Here is a 24,727-nt window from a genome sequence, read left to right as displayed (position 1 = left end):
TGGATAATGTGTCCATATAATAACTACAGTATAACTGGATAATGTGTCCATATAATAACTACAGTATAACTGGATAATGTGTTGTCCATATAATAACTACAGTATGATAACTGGATAATGTGTTGTCCATATAATAAATACAGTATGTCACTAATTCCAGTCTGGCTGCAGAACCCGCCCGGTCCTTCACTTCCTGTCACTCTAAACTGTCCTGTCTAAATAAAGCAAAAATAATAGTAGTGACCAGTAAGACTCCCTAATCGGGAGATAAGCGACCGTCAGGTCGCAGTGTGATTTGAGAGCAAAATGTGTAGGAGCAGTGTCCAAAAAAGTGTTTGAAAATATTGGCCTGATGGTGGCACTATATGGGAGAGATCCATGTTGATGACATGAGTGTACATATTGTGTACCGATTTGCATGATTTTAGGGCAAAATCTGTAGGAGCAGTGTCCAAAAATGTGTTTGAAAAAATCACCTTGATGATGGCACTTCATGGGACAGATCCATGGTGATGAGATGAGTGTAGACATACTGTGTACCGATTTGCGTGATTTTAGGGCAAAATCTGTAGGAGCAGTGTCCAAAAATGTGTTTTGCAAGAATCGGCCTCATGGTGACGCTAGAAGAGGGTCATGTGAGAATTGATGGGTGGAGGTTGTGGTTTGGCAGGCGAAATTTGGCATGGATCGGGGCAACGGTTGCGGAGATATGAGCAGGGCAAAAGTGTGACGTGTGACAGACTGACAGACTGACGGACAGCTGGTCGAGCAAAAATAATAGTAGTGATAACAATAATAATAATACATTATCAGTACCACTTTCACCCTGGCATGCCTCTTGGTCGTGTCGTCATAGGCAAAAATGTTCAAGAAGATTCAAAAATATCGCAGATCAACAAGATTGAAGATCAGACATTTTCGTTCAATACCGGCTTAGTCTTTTTTTTTAAACAAAGGTCTTGGAGCAAGTGGTTAAAACGTGTCCCTGTCAGATACAACGTTACTAAGTTAATGTGCAAGAACCAGGAAGGGTCTTGAGGAATGACGCGTACCTTTTGCCATTTGTCAAGCTGCTTGCTGACATAACCCCTCTCGTTGAGGTAGGAGAAACCCTTAGGAATAGACAGGAACCTAAAGAGCAGGGAAGACATTCACAGGGGTGTCAGCACACTTAGAGACATTATGACATGCATTATGTAAAAAGGAGTGATATAAGACACTGAGTCATGTACAGTGAGATAATCTGTACATTGAAGTAAAGACTGAATGACAAATTGAATTTGCCGTTGTCTTGCATAATATATTAGCGGAAATCTGGGCTTTCATAACATTTCAAACCGAATAAATTATTTACCTAGTCATTTATCAGGAGCTATTTTTGAGATTTAAAACGCTTTACTGGGACAATTCTGATTCAACCTTTTTAGACAAATTCTACTGCTTTAACGAACATCTGATTATTCGTAAACGCTCAATACTATAACATTATTTGCATTGGCCTATAAACTGTTTTTCAGAAATAAACAAAGACAGTAGCATGTGCTTTCTTCCTAAACCATTAAGAAAAAGGCTTCAACGGTGGATTTATTCTGGTATCCTTGTGAATTTGTTCTTGTATAGCCCAGCCTACTAGCCCTGTACATCTACAGTAACTAACATGACAATGCTTATTCGATTATTCTGACCCATCCCTAGAACAAAGAAGACACAGTTCTGTCAAAACATCAGCAATGATCTTTGCACCTATTAAAAGGTTTTTAACACGTCGGGTGCCCAAGATTATTCAAGATTTAATCGGCAGTTGCCATGGAAACCCGCCATTTACCTTGTTTTGGAGTCTCAGCGTAAAGGTAATCCAAGTAAATGTAATTCGAATTTTTTTGCTATAGTATTTTCTTTCACTAAGAACAGAAAAATAAGAATCGTGGGCATCAGTGCTTTTGTAACGGCCAATAGAGAAGGTCGCGTTTTATACTGCTGTCTACCGCGATTTCCTGGTCACGTGATACCCCGTTGCATTTGGGGAATTGGAGTGTTACTCTTCACAGGCGTACAGTCCTAGTGGGGATACAGACCCCTAGTTGAAGACTTTAGAGTAGACTTTAGAGTAGACATGGGCAACTGGCGGCCCGGGGGCCACATGCGGCCCCCACCTTCACTTAATGCGGCCCTCAGGTTAATATCAGAATACTGATATTATAGATTTCAGCTGTTACAATTCTAGACATGCAAACATGACCCGTTTTAATTACTTATATTAGCCTTTTTAGTCTTTTTTTATGTCCAATGTATTTGTATTTCATTTCATAAAGTTAACATAAAGTATAATGTATTTGAAATTAAATCAAAAAATGTTCCAATTCGGTAACAAAAGATAATTTAGGATTCCAATCCAAAAGTAGCTAAAATAGCAGATCTACAAGCGCAAAACGCGGTGTTTTGAGCTTGTAGATCTGCTATTTTTGCTTCTCTTACTGGAGATGAGAGGTTTGTGCTCGACAGTAACAATATGCAATGTAGCCCCAGTGGAGTGAGTGTGTAAATACAGTGGCCCTCTCCATCATCCATGTTGCCCACCCCTGCTTCAGAGGAGACCCACCTGAGGAGCAGCAGCAGGCCCTTGTCTCCCAGGTGGGACAGAGCCGGTTTGAGCTGGATCAGAGCGTGGAGGTTGGCCTGCAGAGTGGCAGAGCAAAAAGCGGGTCAGACAGACAGACAGACAGCGACGACTGGCGAGCCATGATAGGAAACGCCACCATCAACAACACATTAAAAACAACCGGTCACACCAAGGACTCCGCCAACCAGCGGACGTGCCAACATCGCAAAACCCGCTGGTGTAGGACAGGTTACGATGCCTGTGACAAATTGTTTCCCCCCCACCATCTGTAAACATGTGCTCATTATTTACGGCATCGTGGCAGTGCAGTCTGTGTGTCTGACTCGAGCTAATGGTAAATGTGTGCATTTATGTAGCGTTTTTGTCCAAAGCGCTTTACATTACAATGTACTTCACGTTCACCCATTCACACACCGATGGCAGAGGAGACCGGAAACACCAACCTGCTCATGGGGAGCAGTTCAGTGTCTTGCTCAAGGACACTTCCAACACTTAGCCAGGAGGAGCCGGGAATATAACCTGGAACCTTCGGATTCTAAGAAGTCACTGCTGCCCTGATCTCACAAACCGCTGGGCCGATCAGCACATATCTTTACATAATTATGTTTTATATTTTGGGAAATATGTAACTTAAATTTTACGATTCCAATATCATAGGCTGGCTGCCCACATGAACTCCCGAGATCCACATTGCAGCCACGCCATTCCCATGAGGACCCCGAAGATACACTAGATTCATCGAATAAATAGTGAATAAAAACTGGGTCATAAAACTGGGCAGTATAACAAAGTGTTATCAAGATATTTATGTTCCCTGGTTTAATAGGAATCTTTCCCATATCATTTATTTTTTTTAAACAACCTTATACGGTATTACCCCGCCCTACAGTCTTAACAAAAACTGAACATTGTGGTAATTCCATTGAAAAATGTTATCTTCTACATGGTTACTGACACTAATCCAGTACAAAGTTAACGCAGTATTGGCCATGATGGGATTATGAGCCCAAGCCTACGTATATCACCTTGTCCTCGCAGGCCTCGTCCAGGATGTCCAGAGCCTCCATGGACACAGCTTTGCTGTGGTCATGGAGCTGGGTGACCAGCAGCTCCATGCCCCAGCTACTGAAGAACTCCACCCCGGCACGCAGCAACACACGCAGGTGCTTGGTGGCGTACAGTCTGCAAATCTGCAAGGAGGAGACACACAGGGAGAGGAGACATTTGTTACAATTGTTCTCTTTAACCACTTTTAAGGCTGACTCTACAAATGCCTTCTAACTAGGGATGGGACGATAAGCGACATTATCGTTTATAGTGATAAAAAAACACTCACGATAATCGTATCGTGGAGATTTAACATATCGTGATATCGTCCTCCGTCATGCCCTGGGATCAATTCACCTTTTATTTGCCACTTAAACCCTCTATAATTGGTAAAAGGTACCTATAATATACGTACTTGATACAGTCTTTTTTTCACTCTCTATCAAATGTCTTTGCCAAAAAATAGCCGATCTACAAGCTTGTAGATCTGCAATTTTTTGGCAAATGTTCCGTAAATCGTGATTTCTTTTGCCACAATAATCGTGATATGAAATTTTCATATCATCCCATCCCTACTTCTAACACATAGTTAAAAGAACAGACATGCACACCCCTAAAATAAGTTTGGACAGGTTCGGAGCGACAAACAGTATAGAAGAATAAATAAATAAATAAACGCTCCCACTGAGGGCTCCAAAGCAACAGATGCTTTTATTGCACCAGCTGTGGACATTTTCTCACTTGACTTGTTTGGGTCACGAGGGTCTGCAGCTGTATGGCCTTGCATGTGTGATCATGTTGATTGTTTTCTGGATTGAATATGATCGGTGATCCTCTGGGTTCACTTTAGTCTGAGGAAGAGTCTTGTGCTCAAAATGTTACAGATTAAAAAATATATATGTATTCTTCAAAATTATACTTCTCACACTTTTCAGACTTTTCCAAAAATGTCAAGAGTAACAGATGTACAAGCTTGCAGTGCGGCACGAAAGTGACACGCAATGACCTTATATAATTATCTGCTATTTTTTTAACAGCCATTTTAAAATCTAAAATGACACGTCACAGATGACGAAAACAAAAGCGAAAACAGCTGATCTAGAGGCTCACATTGTGAGACAGCAAATTGGCTATTTTAGCTATATTGGAAAATAGGGCTTAAGTGGTTTATGAGATCACGGTGGTACTTTGGCAGGTATGCGCATGTTTGTTAAAGAGAACAGTAGACTGACAGGAAATGGGGTGAGAGACGGGGAGTGACATGCGGCAAAGGCCGTCCGGAACCGGGAATCGAACCTGCGACGCCGCCAGGCATCCATGCCTATGTGCCAATGCCTAAGTGGTATGTGCCAGTAGCCCAGCGGGAGCCCTTGTGTGTGTACGTGTCTTACATCAGTAGCAGCAGTGAGGATCTTGGAGAGGATGACTCTGGCCAGGCCGTCTCTGCTGTAGTCCAGTGTTGACACGGCCAGCTTTAGCACCGCATCCTGGTTCTTCACCGAGCTCAGGTTCAGCAAGCTGCACAAAGAAGGACACGGAGAGACGCACAGCGCAAATCAAGCTACTACATAAAACAAGTTGTACAGTACTAGTACAAAACAGAGTGATCTAGCCTTTAGGACAGGGGTCTTCAACAGGGGGTCCGGGACCCCTAAATAGAGGGTCCTCAGAGTTATTACATTAGTAAAAAATCTATAAAAAACGTAACATTTCCATGCTGTAAGGGACAAGATGACCCCCGACCACTTTCATTATCACTGAATACACCTTTAACCATTTGAACCCTAGCATCGCTATTCTGAGTGGAACATTAGCCAAAAATATCAGATCTGGCGTTGTAAGCTTGTAGATCGTCTATTTTTTGGCAAAGAGGTGTGTAGAGGGAAAAGAAGTATTTGACGGTTCAATGTCTGAAAATACACAATTACTCCAACATGATGACAGTGTTGTCAAACAAGTCTAAGCTGTCTATGAAATCTATGAAAATGTTAAATCTGCAACACAATTTTACACAATATGTAGTGGGGGTCCCTGCTTCATCTCTCTCCCAGCTAAGGGGGTCCTTGGCCTGAAAACGTTGAAGACCCCTGCTTTAGGATACAGTAATGACAGGCAATGACAAAAACAGCTGGATTATTCTGCCCCTCGGTAAAATGTCTTGCTACTTTTTAAAAACGTAATGTATGGAAGACCAATATCTCTCAATAACAATCATGTATAAAATATTCTATGATCAATAATACTGATCAACTGAATGAATCCGTTGTTGTCTTCATGGCAGAATCCAATTGTTTTTTAGCTGAAGGAGGAATTGCCAGTATGTGAACTTAAACACATGCTATACAGAGGTGGCATTCACTACACTACACTTACAGTGATTATAACTACACTTTAAACAGATAAAGTATAATTAAATCAGCTGTATTGTTTTCCTGCAACTGCTTCAGTAAATAGGGCTGTCACGATTATGACAGTTTACATGACGATTAATTGTCACTCAAATAATTGCGATTAACGATTAAATTGTGTTTTTGTCGTTGACAATTACATTTCTGTTTGGCTTATAGGCTTTGAAGTTGCACATGGTAGATATGAAACTTAACCTACATATACAAATAAATTACTGACATATTTGACAACGTTATACTTAAAAAAGAACATTGATAGTGGAAATAGCCGATCTAAATGCAGCGCATTGTGAGCTTGTAGATCTGCTATTCCCACTATTTTTGAAAACATTTGAAAATATATGATCATTTTTCAACATGGAAACGACTGATGATTATGACAAAAATAATCGTGATTATGTCAAATAATTGCGATTAAGACGATTATGTAATAACTGTGACAGCCCCATCGGTAAACTAAACTCACCACTGGAACAGGCCGCATTTCTCCAGCAGCTTGACCCCGTGTGGGTGAGCGGAGAGGGTCCCCAGGAAGAGGAAGTAGTGTTGGCTGAGGGTGGTGAGCAGGCCGTTGCTCTGGAGGCAGCGCTCCGGCTTCAGCCCCGAGGACGACGACAACCACGACACCATGTCCTTCACCAGCTCCTCCAGGTAACCCTGGCCATCCTGGAGAGACAGACACACAGAGAAACACACAGACAGACAGACAGACAGACAGACAAGGATAAGAGATAAGGGGTGTGGACTGTGGACGGGTGGGTAGAGAGACAGAGCCAGATGGAGGATCGAGCGCTGTGGTATAGATCAGGGGTTCCCAAACTTTTTTGTCTCAGGGCACCCCATAAATATTTTTTTAATCCGAGGCACCCCTACATTATAAGTTTCACTCCCAGCACCTTATATTTATAGCATATCGTCGTTGTCGGCTGGAAACCTTGTATGTCCAAAACCGTTCGTTTTGTATTTTTCATCTATAAAATGTACTAAACTCTCGAAAAAAGCGGATCTACAAGCACACAACGCCTCGCGATGCGAGGCTTTGTGTGCTTGTAGATTGGCTGTTTTCACTAGTTTTGTGCGACAGTCTTGTATGATGAAGCAGGGCTTTGCTTTACCAAAAGACGTAAACATTTGAAACTTGGAGATACGAGGTTTCTGCCCGACAGAGGCGACATTTTAGTGATTATGTTGCGAGGAAAACGTTGGGATAATAGCCATTTTGGTTAGAACTGACTGAAAATAACAAGTTTCAAAATGTAAAGTTTAAAATGATACTAAATATTTTTTCAAGTGTCCAAATAAATTCCAAATATTATCAAAATTATCTCGCGGCACCCCTGGACTGCCGTCACGGCACCCCAGGGTGCCCCGTCACCCACTTTGAAAACCCCTGGTGTAGAGCACTGTTTCCCAAACAGTGGGTCGGGACCCATTTGTGGGTCACAGAAACATTCTTATGGGTCCCTTAGTTTTTGGTTTCCTACATTTTGTTTTTAATTATTATTTAAAACATTTTCAATAAACATTTCCAAAGGAGCATTTCTTTTTTCATGAATTACAAACTAAATTCTAAGATTTGTTTTCAGTAAGTTCATGAAGAAATCAAAGAAAAAGCAAAGAAATAGGGATGCACCGAATATTCGGCCACCGAAAATATTCGGACGAATATTGCCAAAAAACGCATATTCGGTTTCGGTTCGGTTCGATTTTATGGCCGAATAATTATTACCGAATAGTACCGAATACCAAATACCGAATATTACCGAATACTGAATACAGAATACTACCGAATAATATATTTTAATAATTTATTTTATTTTTTACATTGATATTTCTTTATTTTGCAATAATTCAGCTGTATGGCATGTTAATACTTTGAGACATATTGTCTTTTATTACAAATGTACTACACAATAGTAAATAATTCTACACAATAAATAAATATATGTTTTAAATAACTCAATATGGACCCTAATACTTATTGCCATAAACATGTAGCTCTACAACAGAGGCACAGCCATGACAGCAACTGAAAAAAAAAGAAAAGAAAAAAGAAAGTATATAATTAAGAATTCGGCTATTCGGTATTCGGCCAAGTGTTTCCTATATTCGGTATTCGGTTTCAGCCAAGAATTTTCCTTTCGGTACACCCCTACAAAGAAATTCCATGAATTAGAAAACAAATGTCTAAGAAGCAGTGAAAATAGCCGATCTACAAGCTCACAAGGTGGCGCGAAGCGTCGTGTTGTGAGTTTGTAGCGTCTAGCTCTCTCTTTTGGGTCACAAGCTAAAAAGTTTGGGGAACGACCGGTATAGAGTGTTGTTGACAGAAAGAACACTTTCTAAAGAAAGCTCAAAAGACCTTCAAAATCTGAACGTGTGGGCAAGTAAGGTCTGATTTATACGTGGCACGGCACGCAATCAAGGATAATAAATCAGGCACAAGAGGTGTGGTGTGTCCTCCTCTAACCCATTTAGGCCTAGAATTATTGAATGCTTTAACCAGTGAAAAATAGCAGATATACAAGCTCACAGCGCGGCACCGAGTGCCGCGCTGCAAGCTTGTAGATCTACTATTTTTGGAAAAAGTCGTGAAAATGTGTGCCAATCTTTGAATATATGTATTTTCAAAGCGAACGTTTGTAACTCAAATTTTGCTTCTGGGTGGTCCCTGGAACTAAATATTTTGAGATGAGGGTCCGTGGCCAAATAAATATCATTTTGGGGGTCCTTCACATGAAAATGTTTGAGAACCACTGACATAGTAGTCTCTCAAGAACAGACTAACTGAGCTCCATTCAAGTGAAAAGGACCTTTTCTTTGACGATGGCTGGCCAGATTGCTGACATAGAAACACAGGGTTTTTCAAAAAATCTTAGAAGGATTCAAAAGACACTAATAGAATCGGGTCAAAATTCTAATTTTCACGATTTAAAAAAAATAGCATATATATTCACGATTTAAAAAAAATAGCAGATATACAAGCTCACCGCGCGGCACTCAATAGTTAAAGCATAAAATAATGATACACATAATGTGTACCCGTTCTAGAGGGGCTAACCTCGTCGGAGTCCATCAGGAACTCGACGAACTGACATCCTGCCACGGTGAGCTGTCTGGCCTTGGGGTGGTCCAGCTCCAGCCCAGCGTACAGCTTACTGCTGGGCTTGTAAAAGTACAGCAACCTGCGCACGAACCTGCAGCGCACAAACACACACACACAAGGGAGGTTTCAGCAGCAGGACAGCAGTTACACTCATTTCTGAAGTTGTTTTCACGCTGTTTTAATGGTTGTTAAGGTGTTTTTGATTAAACGAAGGGATCTTACTTGTGCATCTGTTCGTCTTTGTTGTTCCTGAGGTTAACGTTGGGCCACTAGAAGAGACGTAAAACATTAGCAAAAATGAGCAAAATCTAAGACATTTAGACACTTTATGCGTCTTGGGACAGCCACTGTACATTCATTAATTTAAGGTATGTATACTCAAAAAGTTTCCAATTTAATTTCTTTAGTTTTTGTCTGATATTGGTTATGAACATTTTATCCCATGTTAATAAAATCTGTCTAACCCTAACCCTCGCCAAGACATAAATATGTGTCAGTATGAGGAAGAATGTTTTGTCCTGGTGAAGAGGTTACTCGGCTGAAAGAAGCGTGCAGCTTGTTATATATAGCCTTTATCCAAGGCGCTTTACAAACTAAGGAAACTAAGCAGGTCACCAACCTGCTCATAGGGAGCAATTAACCTCGCCCACCAGGCTTTCTGAGAGAAAGCCTGGTGTTCGTTCACAACAGGCTGTTTGGTTTCCGCCTAAAGCACGGAAACCACTAGAAGAAGCGGCGTCGCTTTGATTTGGTTCCCTCCGTTTGTTTCCCCAATCCCTATTAAAATGCTTGAGTAGCCTAGTGTAGTCTTGCCAGTCGCTAACAGTTGGACTAAAAGATGCATATACCAAACACATTTTTCAAAAGCAAAACTACTCCGCATCAAGGAGTTTATTAGGTAGGCCCTAAAAGTATGTCCTTGAGTGCAGGGGAATTATTTTGGGTTAAAACTGAATCTGGTTTGATAGTTCCGGCAAATTGTAGTCCTTTGAGTACTACAACATGACGTAAAGTGGTTTCCTCTCCCGACCGGATCAAACCTCGAAAAGTGAAGTGATCCCAGACTAGGGAGCAATTAATGACAGCAGTGTCTTGCTCAAGGACACTTCGACACTACAGTAACTCTGGGGGAGCCCGGGATTGAACTGGGAACCTACCTGCTGCCAAGCGGTTGCTCTACCCCCTGAGCCACTACCGCCCCATGTGTTGGAGTGCATTATTAAAACAGAGTATGTTTTTTAACCATTAAATATACTTTGTGGACCAGTACCCCCATGGGTCCCCCCTTTTTTTCTTCTACACCAAATCTTTTAGTCAAAAATAGATACAGCTGAGGTCCATACTGCCCTACAAAGTCAGAGTGCAGTAACTACGTTTTCGGATACACCGACTTATTTGTGTCGCCCAAAAGTCATATTAGCCTTCATGATATTGGGGGTTGAACAATTAGCTCAAGAACAGATATACTATTAGTGTAATATCACTTTTATGCCTTTATCTCATTTGGCTGATCAGCTGTAACATTTTAAACCAATTTTTTAGTGAAATTCTTGTACGTAGTTACTGCAATCTGCCTTTGTAGGGCAGCATAGATTTTCACTTAATGTCTGCCAATGTTTGCCTATTATGAATTGGGACACTTGGGTTCATGTGGTTAGTTGTCACTTTTGTATCAGTTTGAAGAGTTGTTGTCAGGTGAGGCAGTGGCAACAATCCTCTTTACCTTGAGGATGGTGGCGATCAGAAGCCAGTTCCATTCTAGGTTCTGCTTGTGGTTGAGAATGTGACTGTCTCTCAGGTTCATCATCAGTGCTTCCTCAGTGTCCTATCCAACACAAGCGCACACGCACACGCACACGCACACACACACACACACACACACACACACACACACACACACACACACAAGCTCAATTACCTGCATTTACATACAACATCCTGACTTGTGTTTAAGGCAGTGTTTCTCAACCACTGTGCCTGGGGACCTTTGGTGTGCCCCTGAGGAGGGTCAAGTGTGCCCCTTGAAACTGCTTGAAAGCCAGTATTGTATTTATCATTTTAAAAATGATTTAATCTAGTGAAAACAGACGATCTACAAGCACACAGTGCCTCGCGGTGCGAGTCGTTGTGTGCTTGTAGTTCTGCTGTTTTCACTACTGTTGTGAGACAGCCTTGTATGATGAAGCAGAAACGTACACATTTGAAACTTGGAGATACAAGGTTTCTTCCCGACAGTGACGATATTTACACCCCCGTATTATGTTGGTGTGCCCATGGATTCTTGGGACATGAAAAGTGTGCCCATGCAGAAAAAAGGTTGAGAAACACTGGTTTAAGGTATAGACCTCAAGAACACCAACACTTGTTGTAGTTTCTGGAACGTGAACACTGACGCATCATGTTTACGGCGTACCTTAATGACATAGATGTCCCTGTGCGAGCGCGAGTGTGATTCTCTGCGGCCGTGCACCGACGCGGACTTGCGGACGATGTGGTCCAGGTAGAGGCTGTGTGGCTTCAGCCCTCGTCTCTTCTTCTCGTGAAAGCGCTTCAGATGGTTGACCGCCGCGCTCGCCCGACTGGAAGAAACACACAACAATAAACATGGGGGATGTTTGTGTATATGCTCAAGTGCGTGTGTGAAACGTGTGTGTACTCGTTCACAGTTTGTGTGTATAGAAGAAGCCCCGGATGAACATTGAGTCTTTTTGATGTGGAAAACTCTCACTCATGCGGATATATTTTTTGGGTCGAGAAGAATGCAATTCATCATCTCTTTAGGGGCGGGTAAGGACATTTTTTATAAGAGGGGCGCATTTGGATGGAAAGCATTTAATCGTTACATTAGTACACATCAGAGTCCTCAACACCAATGATGTTTCTGTGTACCGGCAGCGACCGCGTATTTCCCGGTGAACCTGTGCGCAAAGGTGGGGGCCGATGGGCAAGGAGGGTTGCGAGCTTATGAGAAACAACTAAAACAAGACCTTAAAACATGGCGAAAACAGTTGCGTGCATTAGCGCAAGATTAGATGAGGATAAAGGAAATCATTAAATGGAAAACATTAAATTAACTTCTGAAAAGGCTTCTAAGCCGACACACTATATAGCCTACTAAAAACTAGTGAACCGCGATCTTGCCACACGTGAATAATTGTGGTTGTAAACAATAACACAGACAATATAAATCCTATAGTTGTGGGAAGAAAAGGATATCATCATGGCCCCAAATAACTTAAAATATCTTGCAATTGGCGACGAGTCTCTTACTAAATCGGCAAGAGTGCCTCTCATTCTCAATACATAAAGGCTATAAGCAATATAACCTTAGCCTAGTAAACTGACTCCTCCCATCGCATTCGAATGAAGGCAGGAAGAGAGACTGGTTTACGAGGCTAATATAACCTCTCCATCATCGGCAATAGTCAGTGGTGCGTGTTCCCCACACTCCCAAGCCCCCACCGTTGCGCTCAGGTTCACCGGGAAATACTCGTCACGTACCGGTAAGTTAGGTTAGTTTAGTTTATACCTTTATACATTCAACCGACCTGCTGGCAAGCTAAAAAATAGGTTACAATAGCACTGTGCCAAAGACATCACGTTTACCCAAATTCGACGCTACAGTCTATCCATCTTGAATTGCATTACGTAATAAGCAATATAACAATGACTGTGACTGAGTGTGACACAGGGGCAGTCATTTCGGAAGCCACTACTTTAGACCACAGCTGAAATTACTTTTTTTTTTTTTTTTCACTAAAATGTGATAAAGCCACAAAAGCATTTCATAAATATCAGGCTACATTTCACTTAAACGCCAGAGCTTAACTGCATGTAAATAAGACTTTTTTTAATTAATGTGAGAGATCATGCAGGTCATTGCAGGTTAGAAATGTATTTAGAACTTGAATATCTCAAAAGTAGTATTTCAGCATGGCATCATTCTATAAGCCATATCTTCAAAACTGTTGGGTCAATCTCCACAACCAATATATCATTTTGTAGCTATGATTCCCAGCTTTCAAATGAAATGGAAAAAATGAAAATGAAAAAGAATTCAATGACTAGCCGTCAGCCGTGCTGGGACATAACAATGTGATTAACATTATGTTTGTTTACAAACCGAGTCGTGCACAGGACTTCAATGCTAAGCAACATCATGTATGGCTGCACAGTGGAGTTGTTCTGTAGGAGACTCGACAGTGTGTTTGTAGTACAACACATGCGGCAGCTTGTTGCTGCTATAGTTCTACAATTGAAAACCATGCAAAAACAATCAGAGAATTACTCCGTCCGAGCCGACCTGGAGATCAGTTTTCACTGTCACAACTCAACGCTTGTTGATTACAAACCGTTGCATATCCAAACATTTGAATGGAAACATCATCTGCTGTTATGTGTTGAAAAACTGGGCTCAAATAGCAAACATTATGGATTTGAAGATGGCAAAATAGGTGAGCTGAAAGTGAAACCTTTTTTAGATGATCCGGTCAAGCTGGATCACCGCTTTGGATTCAAACACCCCCCCAAGACTCTGCAGTTGGACCTGCACCACCTGAGCGCCCTATATTTGCCATTATCACGACCAATTATGTTGTAAACAAATGTAATATAATGCTGTGCCGGAATTCAAATGTTTTATGGGGAAACACACACGCGTCTCCTTGGCCCTTCAGAGTTTCTCTGAGTGTGTTGAGAGCAGGTGCACTCACAGTCTCTTCTCCTGGGCGATGTCGAAGGAGGCTGCCATGTTGATGAGGGTAGGGAGGCAGTGCAGGTGATGGCTGTGGGAATGAGGAAGGATGGTGTTGGCCTAAACAAGACAAAGGAGGGTAGAGGGACAGACAAGCAAACAGACATCATTAACTTGTACTTACAGTACATTCAGGCCTTCGAGCTGGTGTTCTTATTAGAGGCAACTTAAGCCATTTATTTTATGCTTTAACTATTGAAAAACTGCAGATTTACAAGCTCGCTGAGTGCCGTGCTGCGAGCTTGTAGATCTGCTATTTTTTTTAAATTGTGAAAATTTGAATTTTTGTCTTTTGAATCCTTCTAAAAGTTTTTTGAAAAAAAATATGTTTCTATGTCAGTGGTTCTCAACCTTTTTCATGTGAAGGACCCCCAAAATTATATGTATTTGGCCACGGACCCCCATCTCAAAATATTTAGTTCCAGGGACCACCCAGAAGCAAAATTTGAGTTAAAAAACGTTCGCTTTAAAAATACATATATTCAAAGATTTGCACACATTTTCACGACTTTTTCAAAAATAGAAGATCTACAAGCTCGCAGCGCTGCACTCGGTGCCGCGCTGTGAGCTTGTATATCTTCTATTTTTCAATAGTTAAAGCATTCAATAAGTCTAGGCCTAAATGGGTTAAAGTAAGTGTGATAGTAGAATTTCTCTTTTCAAAAGTGAAATGATCAAACGTGTCACAGATACTGTATATACATTACCATGTGTAGTAGCTCTCCCAAGAGGATAGTGGCTCGCACAGCAAGCTGGTCATCACTGCTGGTCACCACCTCTACAAGACCCTGCCATGACCAAAGAAAACATGCAGTTGTGAAATTGTCACATTTGATTTATAAGTAACATAACCATCACACGCAAATTAATGCTGTGTGAAAATATAAGACAGATAAAATAAACCATTAGAGGAGGCCAACAGACATTTCTTTTGAAACTCTAGCACATGCACACAAAAGCGGAACATGACAGTATTATTGTCCATTTGTGTAATCAGACTAAATTGCCATTTCGTGCATAAATATTAGCATTTCACATTTACGGTTGTGCTCAAAATTATTCAACCCCCCCCCCCCCCCCCCCTGCAAATCTGGTTTATTGGATACATTCACAAACTGACAACTGAATGAAATAAATAAATCATACAAGAACAATGTAAGTAGTTCAAAAGTAACATTTGTTGTGTTTTTTTCCAAATTCAATGCTAAACGACACTTTTCAACGCCCCTTTCACTTTCAATTATTCAACTCTTAATTATACCTGAAAACATCTGTAATCAACTGCAATGGACTAATCAAGGGCTTAAATAGTTGCATCAGATGTGCAATCTGGCCGAACTAGAATTTTGTTGACTTGTTGACTGTGATTAGAGCAGTTAGAAACATGGCTAAGTTTAAGGAATGGTCAGAAAAGTAAAGTTCAAAGAAGAGATTATTGCTTTGTACAAAAAAAGGAAAAGGATATAAAACAATTTCAAAGACACTGAATGTTCCAAAAAGTACAGTTTTGAGCATAGTTCACAAGTTCTAAGTCAAAGGAACAGTGGTTACACTAAGGAACACATTTGTCAGAGGGGGTTGAATGATTCCGAGGACAACTGTAAGTCATATCAACATATTGATCTCCTCACCTCTAACAGTCCACTGGTGATGAAAGCAGACAGGACCAGAGCCAGGTAGTTGTCCATCAGATCAGGTCTGAATGGAAATAACACTGAGATTAATACATTTATAAAGTTCATATCTTTGTTGTCGGGCAGAAACCGCCCATCTCCATATTTTAACTTTACTTTTTGAGCGGTGGTCACACCGTCTCCATAGCATGGCCGTGTGTGTAGGTATGTTTGTGGGTGGGTCTGTCTGTATGTAGCCTGTGGTGTAGCCTGTGGTGTAGTACCTTTTATGACCACACATGTTAAGGGAGGGGCACTGTTTTCAGGCCAGGCCAGGCCAGGCACACACACACATGCACACACACACACACACACACAGGGGGGAAGGGGGGGGGGGTTGGTGGGTAAACCACCGCTCAGTTCACACAGGTGTGATTTCTTTTTTAACACCCTACTACTTCATCATGCTACAGTGTCACGCTAAAGTATTAAAAGTAGCAGATCTGCAAGCTCAACACGCGGTGCAAACAACGGGCACATTTCGAGCTTGTAGAAATTAACAATTTTGGAGATATGAGGTTTCCGGATCCACCTGATAGAGACTATTTTTTACAATGTGGTTGTAAAAAAAAAAAGAAGGAAAAAAAAAAACATTTACCCTGTCGGTTCATTTCAGGAGTTCCATAAAGAACCTTTTCAGAGGCTACATGAAGAGAGCTATAGAACATATATTTTGTTTCATACCGCTTAAATGTTTTGGCCAAGGCAAAGAATAAAAAAAAAAATGTTAAAGAACATTGTTTTCAAGGACAGCAGAAATAGCTACAACTCACAATGTATTGCATTTGCTGAACTAAAGTACTCCCTTTCTCCACTGTCACCGTCAAAAAAATAAAGGCTTAAAAATGCCCCTGTGATAAGAGTGCATTTCCTATTCCACCACATGTTGTACTTTTACAGCAGGGGTTCCCAAACCTTTTTGTCTCAGGGCACCCCATAAATATTGTTTTGATCCGAGGCACCCCTACATTATAATTTTCACTCCCAGCACCTTATATTTATAGCATATCGTCGTTGTCGGGTGGAAACCTTGTATGTCCAAAACCGTTCGTTTTGTATTCATCATCTATAAAATGTACTAAACTAGTGAAAACAGCAGATCTACAAGCACACAACGCCTCGCATTTCAATAGTTTTGTGCGACAGTCTTGTATGATGAAGCAGGGCTTTGCTTTACCAAAAGACGTACACATTTGAAACTTGGAGATACGAGGTTTCTGCCCGACAGTGACAATATTTTAGTGATTATGTTGTGAGGAAAACGTTGAGATAATAGCCATTTTGGTTAAAACTGACTGAAAATAACTTTGTACTTCAAGTTTAAAATGATACTAAATATTTTTTCAAGTGTCCAAATAAATTCCAAATATTATAAAATTATCTCGCGGTACCCCTGGACTGCCGTCACGGCACCCCAGGGTGCCCCGTCACCCACTTTGAAAACCCCTGTTTTACAGTATGTCTCACCTGGACCGGGCCCGATGGGGCAGGATGACTTTGGCCTCAGCAGCAACAAACCCATCAGAAAGCCTCCAACTGTCCTGAAACCTGCTGGGGTCTGAAAGGAGACAACACAGCCAAGTTAATCATTATTAGCATTTAGAAATAGAAAATAGCATTAGACATAGAAACATAGACAAAAGACACTTATAGAATCGGGTCAAAATTCAAATTTTCAGGATTTTTCAAAAATAGCAGATCTACAAGCTTGCAGCGCGGCACTCAGTGCCGCGCTGTGAGCTTGTATGTCTGTTATTGTTCAATAGTTAAAGCATAAAATAATGATACACTAAATGGGTTAATTAGTCACAATGAGTAACAACACAAGTACAGCAGTTAGCAGTAGTTAGATTTAAAATGCAGCACAGCAACGGTACAGTTACACATCCTGACCAAAAGGAACATCCATATAAGGCCTTTTACAGTCTTGTTTACGTTGTAAGTCCTTGGCACTCGATGGCAACAGTAACAAACCAATATTCGTTGCATTTAATAAAAAATAAAATACAATATTGTTTACAAGTTTTTGTTGGTATTCCAAAGCAATTGAACAAGTGAAGTTAATGACATTCAGAAGAGAAAGGACCAATTTAACTAAAAAGAAATGACCAGAAAAGAAGGTGGGGAAAAAAATAGGAAAATGGAAGAGTCTTTTTTTTCTTCTTACCAACACTGAGAAGTGCTTCTGTGAAGTCTTGAGTTACAATGGGCAGAGGAAGTCTGAATATCTCATATAACACCTCCAATAAGCTTTTCTGCAGGGCAAGATACATTATAGGAATCAGATAACGTATCAGACAGACGGTGTACGTTACATATCGTGGCATTCAAAAAAATCCAAATCCTGGATTCTGGTTTTGATTGAATGATTAATTGATTGTTAAGATTGATTGATTGATTGACATCTTTATAAATTGTGATCGCTGATGGGTATGGGTGTGTGTGTGTGTGTGTGTGTGTGTGTGTGTGTGTGTGTGTGTGTGTGTGTGTGTGTGTGTGTGTGTGTGTGTGTGCGCGCGTTTTGATGATGTTGTTTGTTGCTGAAGGAATTGGGTGCATGGAATACAATTGTATCGAATTTAAACTATTGGCAGGTGCCACGAGAGCTACTGTAGTTCCTCCTTGCTAAATCATCATCTTTACAAGCAGACTTTGGGAAAGGTCTTGTCTGAACAACTAATACAGGGTTACCACACATCTTTACCAATTAATTTCCAAAACCATTCCAAAACTCTTCCAGAATATTTAACCCGATTTCCAGGACTATATAACAATAGTTCAGCTCAATAACGAGTCGCTTACTCCAATGACCAAAGACAGGTAGTGTATGCCAGTGGTTCTCAACCTTTTCAGGCCGTGACCCCCGAAATAATCATATTTGAACTGGGGAGCCCGGCACCCTGACGAGCACTAAGAGTTGAGGAATTTTGTATATGTTCTATTGTGAAAATAGCCGATCTACATGCTCACAACGCCTCGCGTTGCGAGGCGTTGTGAGCATGTAGATCGGCTATTTTCACAATTTCTGCCTCTAATATTTGATAATTTGGTCAATGTTTAATTTGTCATTTCAGAGGTATTAACAAAATCAATAACCAAAGACAATGCATAGCTATTTTTTCCTAGGACCTTCCAGGACCCTTGATCAATTCCAAAACCTTTCCAGTACTGGAAAAATGTTTTTCTAATTTCAAAATATTTCCAGGAATTTCATGACAGTGGGAACCCTGTTTTAAACAATCATATATCCACCCCAACAGCCAGATTTGGTGCTATGCAGACGTGTCAATACTCACCCTAACTTCCATATTTGGTATGCAGAGTAAGCCAATTAAAGATTGGATTCCAGAATTCCCAGCCTTGCATAGGTTGATAATTCCTGCATCAAGAAGACAGAGGTTCATAAACCAGCAGTTCAACAGAACATGAAACAAAAAATGAACACCAAGTCTGTCTTCTACAATTGTGACTTTCAAATCGTTCATGTTGTGTACAATGGGTCCAATATATAACCAGTGGGATCTTCATGGGAATCACATGGGGGGGGCCTGGATCCTTACCAGACCAAGAACGGAAGGCTGCTACTATAGCCATTCTACTGGACAAGAAACGGGCCTCTCTGTCTTCCCTGAGAACACACACACACACACACACACACACACACACACACACACACACACACACACACACACACACACACACACACACACACACACACACACACACACACACACACACACACACACACACACACACACACACACACACACACACACACACACACACACACACACACACACACACACACACACACACACACACACACACACACATGAACCCATTAACGCAACAGCACAGAAAGAAACCCAGCCATACACGTAACATAAACACTATACAAACTCCCCCGGCTTGTTCAACACATAATATTACCAATAGTGGAACAGAGAAAACAGTAAACACATGGCCTTTTCAGAACACTAAACTCTATTTGTTTATACTGCAACACACACACACACTCACTTGAGCTGCCCTTCAGCCGTATCTGCATTGTGGCGGTAGTGAAAGTCTGTGAAAGGTGCGAGGATTTGCTGGGGAAGGCAGAACAAAGCAGTGTTAATAGAATAAAGATTATGGCAAAGAGTGTTTGTCGACTACCTTTTTCACTGACGTTTTGTCCGTGAAAAAAGGAAGTAGATAAAAACGAAATAAAAACTAAGCTATGATGACTAAAACTGAGACTATATTGTTGATTTCGTCAACAAATAAAAACTAGACCAAAATGTTAGAGAGGGACTAGTGGAGAAGAGATCCAGTAGAACTAAAAGACAATTTTATGTTTGGTTGTGCTCGGGTGTTGCGCTATGAAAATAGCCGATCTACAATCTCTAAACAAAATCAAAAAGCCTGGCGTTGCTCATACTAATTCCTCACTGCATATCGGATATTAGTCTGGACTCGCGAGCAGAATTTTCATTTCCAAGGGGTGGGTTAAAACAATGGCTCTGGTCACGATTGGTTAGACCAGACCAATGCTGGGGCCCTGATTGGTCCCCCAAATCTTTGGGAGAGGAAATGGATTCACATTGAGCGGGGCCAGCCCATATTCGTTTTTTTGCCCAGGCTGATTGGTCTGGTTCCAGGCTACTGTCAACCTACTGTATACCTATCAATAAAGGCAGAAAAAGTCCCCAAAAGATAACAAAAAAAAAAAAAGAAATACATACAACATCGTTACAATGTTATGAAACCAAAACCAAATAATTTTACACTTTGTCACGAGGTGTGTTAATTGTATCTTTTTTGTACATCTTCTTAACTCAACTCCCTAATCAGAAGTCCCAAGACAACAAAAGAAATATTTCACAAAAACAAGCAAAACAAAACAAAAACAAGCTTTAACACGATTGACCCTGCTATAGATATTACATGACATCCCAGAGTGTCTGTTATTATGATTGCCAAGTACATGAGGTGCCACTGTTCTTCCAGGTATCCGTTTACACACAGGATGTGTCGGAGGAAGACAGAAAGAGAGAGGGGGGGGGGGGCAGAGGGAGGGAAAGAGAGAGAGAGAGAGAGAGAGAGAGAGAGAGAGAGAGAGAGAGAGAGAGAGAGAGAGAGAGAGAGAGAGAGAGAGAGAGAGAGAGAGAGAGAGAGAGAGAGAGAGAGAGAGAGAGAGAGGGGCGAGAGGCTTTAGAAGACTGATGTAACTGATCGCTGTAATCTCCATGGAAAGAGACAGGGAACCTACGGCTGCTAATCCAGAATGGAATGACTTCCCAGCCCCACTGGTTTAATTGTGAACTGTAGCTTCCTCTGAAATCTGAAATGTGTGTGTGTGTGTGTGTGTGTGTGTGTGTGTGTGTGTGTGTGTGTGTGTGTGTGTGTGTGTGTGTGTGTGTGTGTGTGTGTGCGTGTGTGTGCGTGTGTGTGTGTGTGGCTGTCACAATTATTACATAATCGTCTATCGCAATTATTTGAGGTAATTGCAACTATTTTGCATAATCGTCATAATCGTTTCCATGTTGAAAATGTTTCATATATTTTCAAACATTTTCAAAAACAGCTAGTGGAAATAGCCAATCTACAACCTCACAACGCATCAATGTTCTTTTTTAAGTATAAAGTTATATTTAGGTTACGTATCATATGCTGACATGTGCAACTTCATAGCCTACAAGCCAAACAGAAATGTAATTGTCAACGACAAATCGCAAATCGTTAATCGCAATTATTTGAGTGACAATTAATCGTCATGTAAATGTCATGATCGTGACAGCCCTATGTGTGTGTGTGTGTGTGTGTGGGGGGGGGGGTTACCTCTAGTTCGACGTCGGCGCGCACATACTGGCGGGTGCGTGGGTGGTTGAGGAGATGGAGGATGGTGGTGATCAGAGCCTCGTTGATGCGGCTCAGCTGACAGTCGATGACGCTCTTCAGGATGGTGCTGAGGCCGCCCCGCTTGGCCACCACCTCGGGGTTCTTCAGAGCTGCAGCACACCATGGAGGCAAGCAGGAATTGAAAGGGTTATACACCATAGACCAGGGGTCTTCAACGTTTTCAGGCCAAGGACCCCAGAGAGATGAAGCAGGGACCCCCACAACCTGTTCATAGATTCCACATAGTTTCATTGTTTGACAGCACAATCATCAGTGTATTTTGTATTTTCAGATACAACTGTCAATACTTAACCAGTAAGACTCCCTAATCGAGAGATAAGCGACCGTCAGGTCGCATACACAAACGTTAGAAGGCAATGGTAGCCAATCAGGAGGGAATATGGGAAATGGGAGAGATCCGTGTTGATGACATGACTTTAGAGATACTGTGTACAGCTTTGTGTGATTTTAGGGCAAAATCTGTGGGAGCAGTGTCCAAAATGTGTGTTGCCTCATGGTGGCGTTAGAAGAGGGCCATGTGAGAAATGAGTGGCGGAGATATGAGTAGGGCAAAAGTGTGACTTGTGACTGACAGACTGACAGCCGGTGGAGGTTTTGATAGCAACTGCGACCTGACGGTCGCAATAAACTTGACCTTTCACTCTGTACTTAGTCTGCTCTTTTTCCCCTCTACAGCACAGATCTTTGCCAAAAATAGAGACGATCTACAAGCTCACAACGTTGTGATTAATAAATGACCCCTGAACCCCCCCCCCCCCTCCCTCCCCCCTCCCTCATACATTTTTTACCCTCACATAGCTGGAAATGCACTTTTTAGGGTTAGGACTAGTAATAAGTGCTGGAAATGCAGTGCTAGTTGTCCTGATGGTGGCATTTCTTTACCTGCGTCTTGTCTGTCTTTCAATGCACTGCCGTGAGGCCAATGACTAATTTCCAACACGTGTCACACAATAAAAGCTTCCATTTCATCCGCATCCCCAGTGGGACAGACAGACCCGCTCATACTCACCTAGCTCACAGACGATGGCGATGGCAGCGCGTACCATGCGGTCTCTCTCCTGCAGGCCGTCAGTTCCCACGGCGATGAGGGAGTTGGCGATGGACGTGGGGAACAGCATCGCATTGACTGTGATAATCTACAGCGAGAGAGGAGACACGAGGATGGTATAAGTGAATCTCGTTAACCGATTCAGAAAAAGTACACATTATTGTGTATTATTATTATTTTATGCTTTAACTATTAAAAAATAACAGATATACAAGCTCACAGCGCGGCACTGAGTGCCGCGCTGCAAGCTTGTAGATCTGCTATTTTTGAATCCTTCTAAGTTTTTTTTAAAACCTATGTTTCTATGTCAGTGGTTCTCAAACTTTTTCATGTGAAGGACCCCCAAAATGATGTGTATTTGGCCTCGGGCCCCCCATCTCAAAATATTTAGTTCCAGGGACCCCCCACAGAAGCAAATGTTACAAATGTTCGCTTTAAAATACATATATTCAAGATTTGCTCGTGTTTTCACGACTTTTCAAAAATAGCAGATCTACAAGCTCGCAGCGCTGCACTCGGTGCCGCGCTGTGAGATTGTATATCTGCTATTTTTCAATAGTTAAAGCATTCAATAATTCTAGGCCTAAATGGGTTTAACAATCATTTTCAATGCAAAGAGGTGATTTAACTTCATTATAACGTTCACACACACACACACACAGGCAAGCGTGTCAACAATATCGTTAAAATATGATGTGATGAAATGGGAGGAAACAATCTTTGCATAATATAGTTTATAGGAAAATGGAACGCACAGTAACTTTATACAGTCAGTGTATCACAGCCTGCATGGCCTGCGGACGTTCCCTGAAACCAGAGCCTGCCTGCCTCTTTGCGTGAAAGTGTGTGTGTGTGAGAGACTGAAGAAAGTTTACAGTAAACTACAGGAGGAGCTATAAATACTCCAGCCCGCGGACGTGTGCACGCACACACACACACACTGGCACCAGCGCACTGCACTGGTGGTGGCACTACATGGGCACCAGGCGGAACAGCAAGGGGCAACCTCCTCCAGAAATGTTCTAATGTCTTTTCAAATCAATCACACCACCACCAGTCCCAACCTCACACCCCCACACATCAATACTGCTGCTCGGAGAATGTTTTCAGTTATGATACAGGCATAGCAATATACCTATGGTACTATAATTCACTGAATCTGTGTGTGTGTGTGTGTGTGTGTGTGTGTGTGTGTGTGTGTGTGTGTGTGTGTGTGTGTGTGTGCACGCGTGTGCATGTGTTGTCCGTCTCCGTGCCACACAGACGGACTGGCATAACTCGGACAGCGTCTGAACCGTTCGGTCTCAAACTTGGCGCGACCAACGGTTTTCCGAGAACAAAAAAAAAAAAAAAAAGGATCACGAATATCCCATCCAAGGAGGTGGACATTTTCTGTGTGTTCGGGAGATTGTGTGCATTGGCTTCCCTGATAGGCCAACCTGCACCGTCGGCTTCACGGATTGGCGGATCATCACATCAGGTTTGCACCGCTAAGCCATTCTAAGTCCCTATTATAAGGGACTTAGAACGCTGCTATGTGGTACATTGTGTACACAGCAGTATAAATGGACGGACATGCATGGCCTGAAATAGGCCTCCTAGTAGTAATAATACAAAATAATAATAATTGTAGTAGTAGTAAATAATGAAGTGTCAAAATAAGAATAGGATGAGATATCTTGCTTAAAGCTATACTGTTTAAGTTGCTCAACTAGTGGTCTGTTGCAGTATAACAAACCGCGGTCGCGTCTGCTTTTTTCGGCCGTTTTCGTCGCGGACCGGGCCTTCAGACCACTGCGTCCGCCTCGCCTCGCCGAGACGCATCTATAGCAGGGGTCTCGTGTCCTTCTACGAGCAGCGGTTGGGAGTTACATGCTAGACTTCTAGACCAGTGTAAACAAAGCTGTTGAAGCAAGCTATTTCCTGAAAAGACGCAAGATGCACTGTAATTGGCCGGTAGTGTATCATGTGTGTATGATCTGCGATGTGATTGGCCAACGTATACACAATGTATACAGATGATGCAGATTACGTCATTTTGCAGCGAAATTCTACCCCCCTCACGGCTCATAGAAAACATATAAAGAGAAGGCTCAGAAGCTGAAAATAACGGAGTGGGTGTTCTAAAACTTTAGTGATTTAACAGTTAGGACAATTTTAAGATTTGTTTT

The 24,727-nt window shown here is 41.7% G+C and overlaps 1 protein-coding gene across 1 annotated transcript in view; it reads right to left on the bottom strand.

Annotated features, from left to right (window-relative positions):
• The window catches only part of LOC308296106 (rapamycin-insensitive companion of mTOR-like), a gene marked incomplete at its 5' end in the record, with an annotated part of 73,561 nt that overhangs the window by 28,720 nt on the left and 20,114 nt on the right, over positions 1–24,727 (bottom strand). Inside the window, 19 exons of the mRNA XM_080739233.1 lie at positions 1,053–1,131; positions 2,600–2,676; positions 3,646–3,810; positions 5,059–5,185; positions 6,542–6,741; positions 9,137–9,272; positions 9,404–9,450; positions 10,905–11,006; positions 11,595–11,760; positions 13,894–13,994; positions 14,642–14,722; positions 15,566–15,632; positions 17,075–17,165; positions 17,775–17,862; positions 18,904–18,986; positions 19,168–19,235; positions 19,628–19,695; positions 21,428–21,597; positions 22,518–22,644. Of these exons, the coding sequence (XP_080595359.1) occupies positions 1,053–1,131; positions 2,600–2,676; positions 3,646–3,810; positions 5,059–5,185; positions 6,542–6,741; positions 9,137–9,272; positions 9,404–9,450; positions 10,905–11,006; positions 11,595–11,760; positions 13,894–13,994; positions 14,642–14,722; positions 15,566–15,632; positions 17,075–17,165; positions 17,775–17,862; positions 18,904–18,986; positions 19,168–19,235; positions 19,628–19,695; positions 21,428–21,597; positions 22,518–22,644 (2,043 nt within the window). The remainder of the gene's footprint in view (positions 1–1,052; positions 1,132–2,599; positions 2,677–3,645; positions 3,811–5,058; positions 5,186–6,541; positions 6,742–9,136; positions 9,273–9,403; positions 9,451–10,904; positions 11,007–11,594; positions 11,761–13,893; positions 13,995–14,641; positions 14,723–15,565; positions 15,633–17,074; positions 17,166–17,774; positions 17,863–18,903; positions 18,987–19,167; positions 19,236–19,627; positions 19,696–21,427; positions 21,598–22,517; positions 22,645–24,727) is intronic.

This window comes from Nannobrachium achirus (genome assembly GCF_963921795.1).
Source record: "Nannobrachium achirus genome assembly, chromosome: 12".
Classification (NCBI taxonomy): domain Eukaryota; kingdom Metazoa; phylum Chordata; class Actinopteri; order Myctophiformes; family Myctophidae; genus Nannobrachium; species Nannobrachium achirus.
Note: the sequence above shows the minus strand (reverse complement) of the source record. Positions and strands in the feature narration are given on the sequence as shown.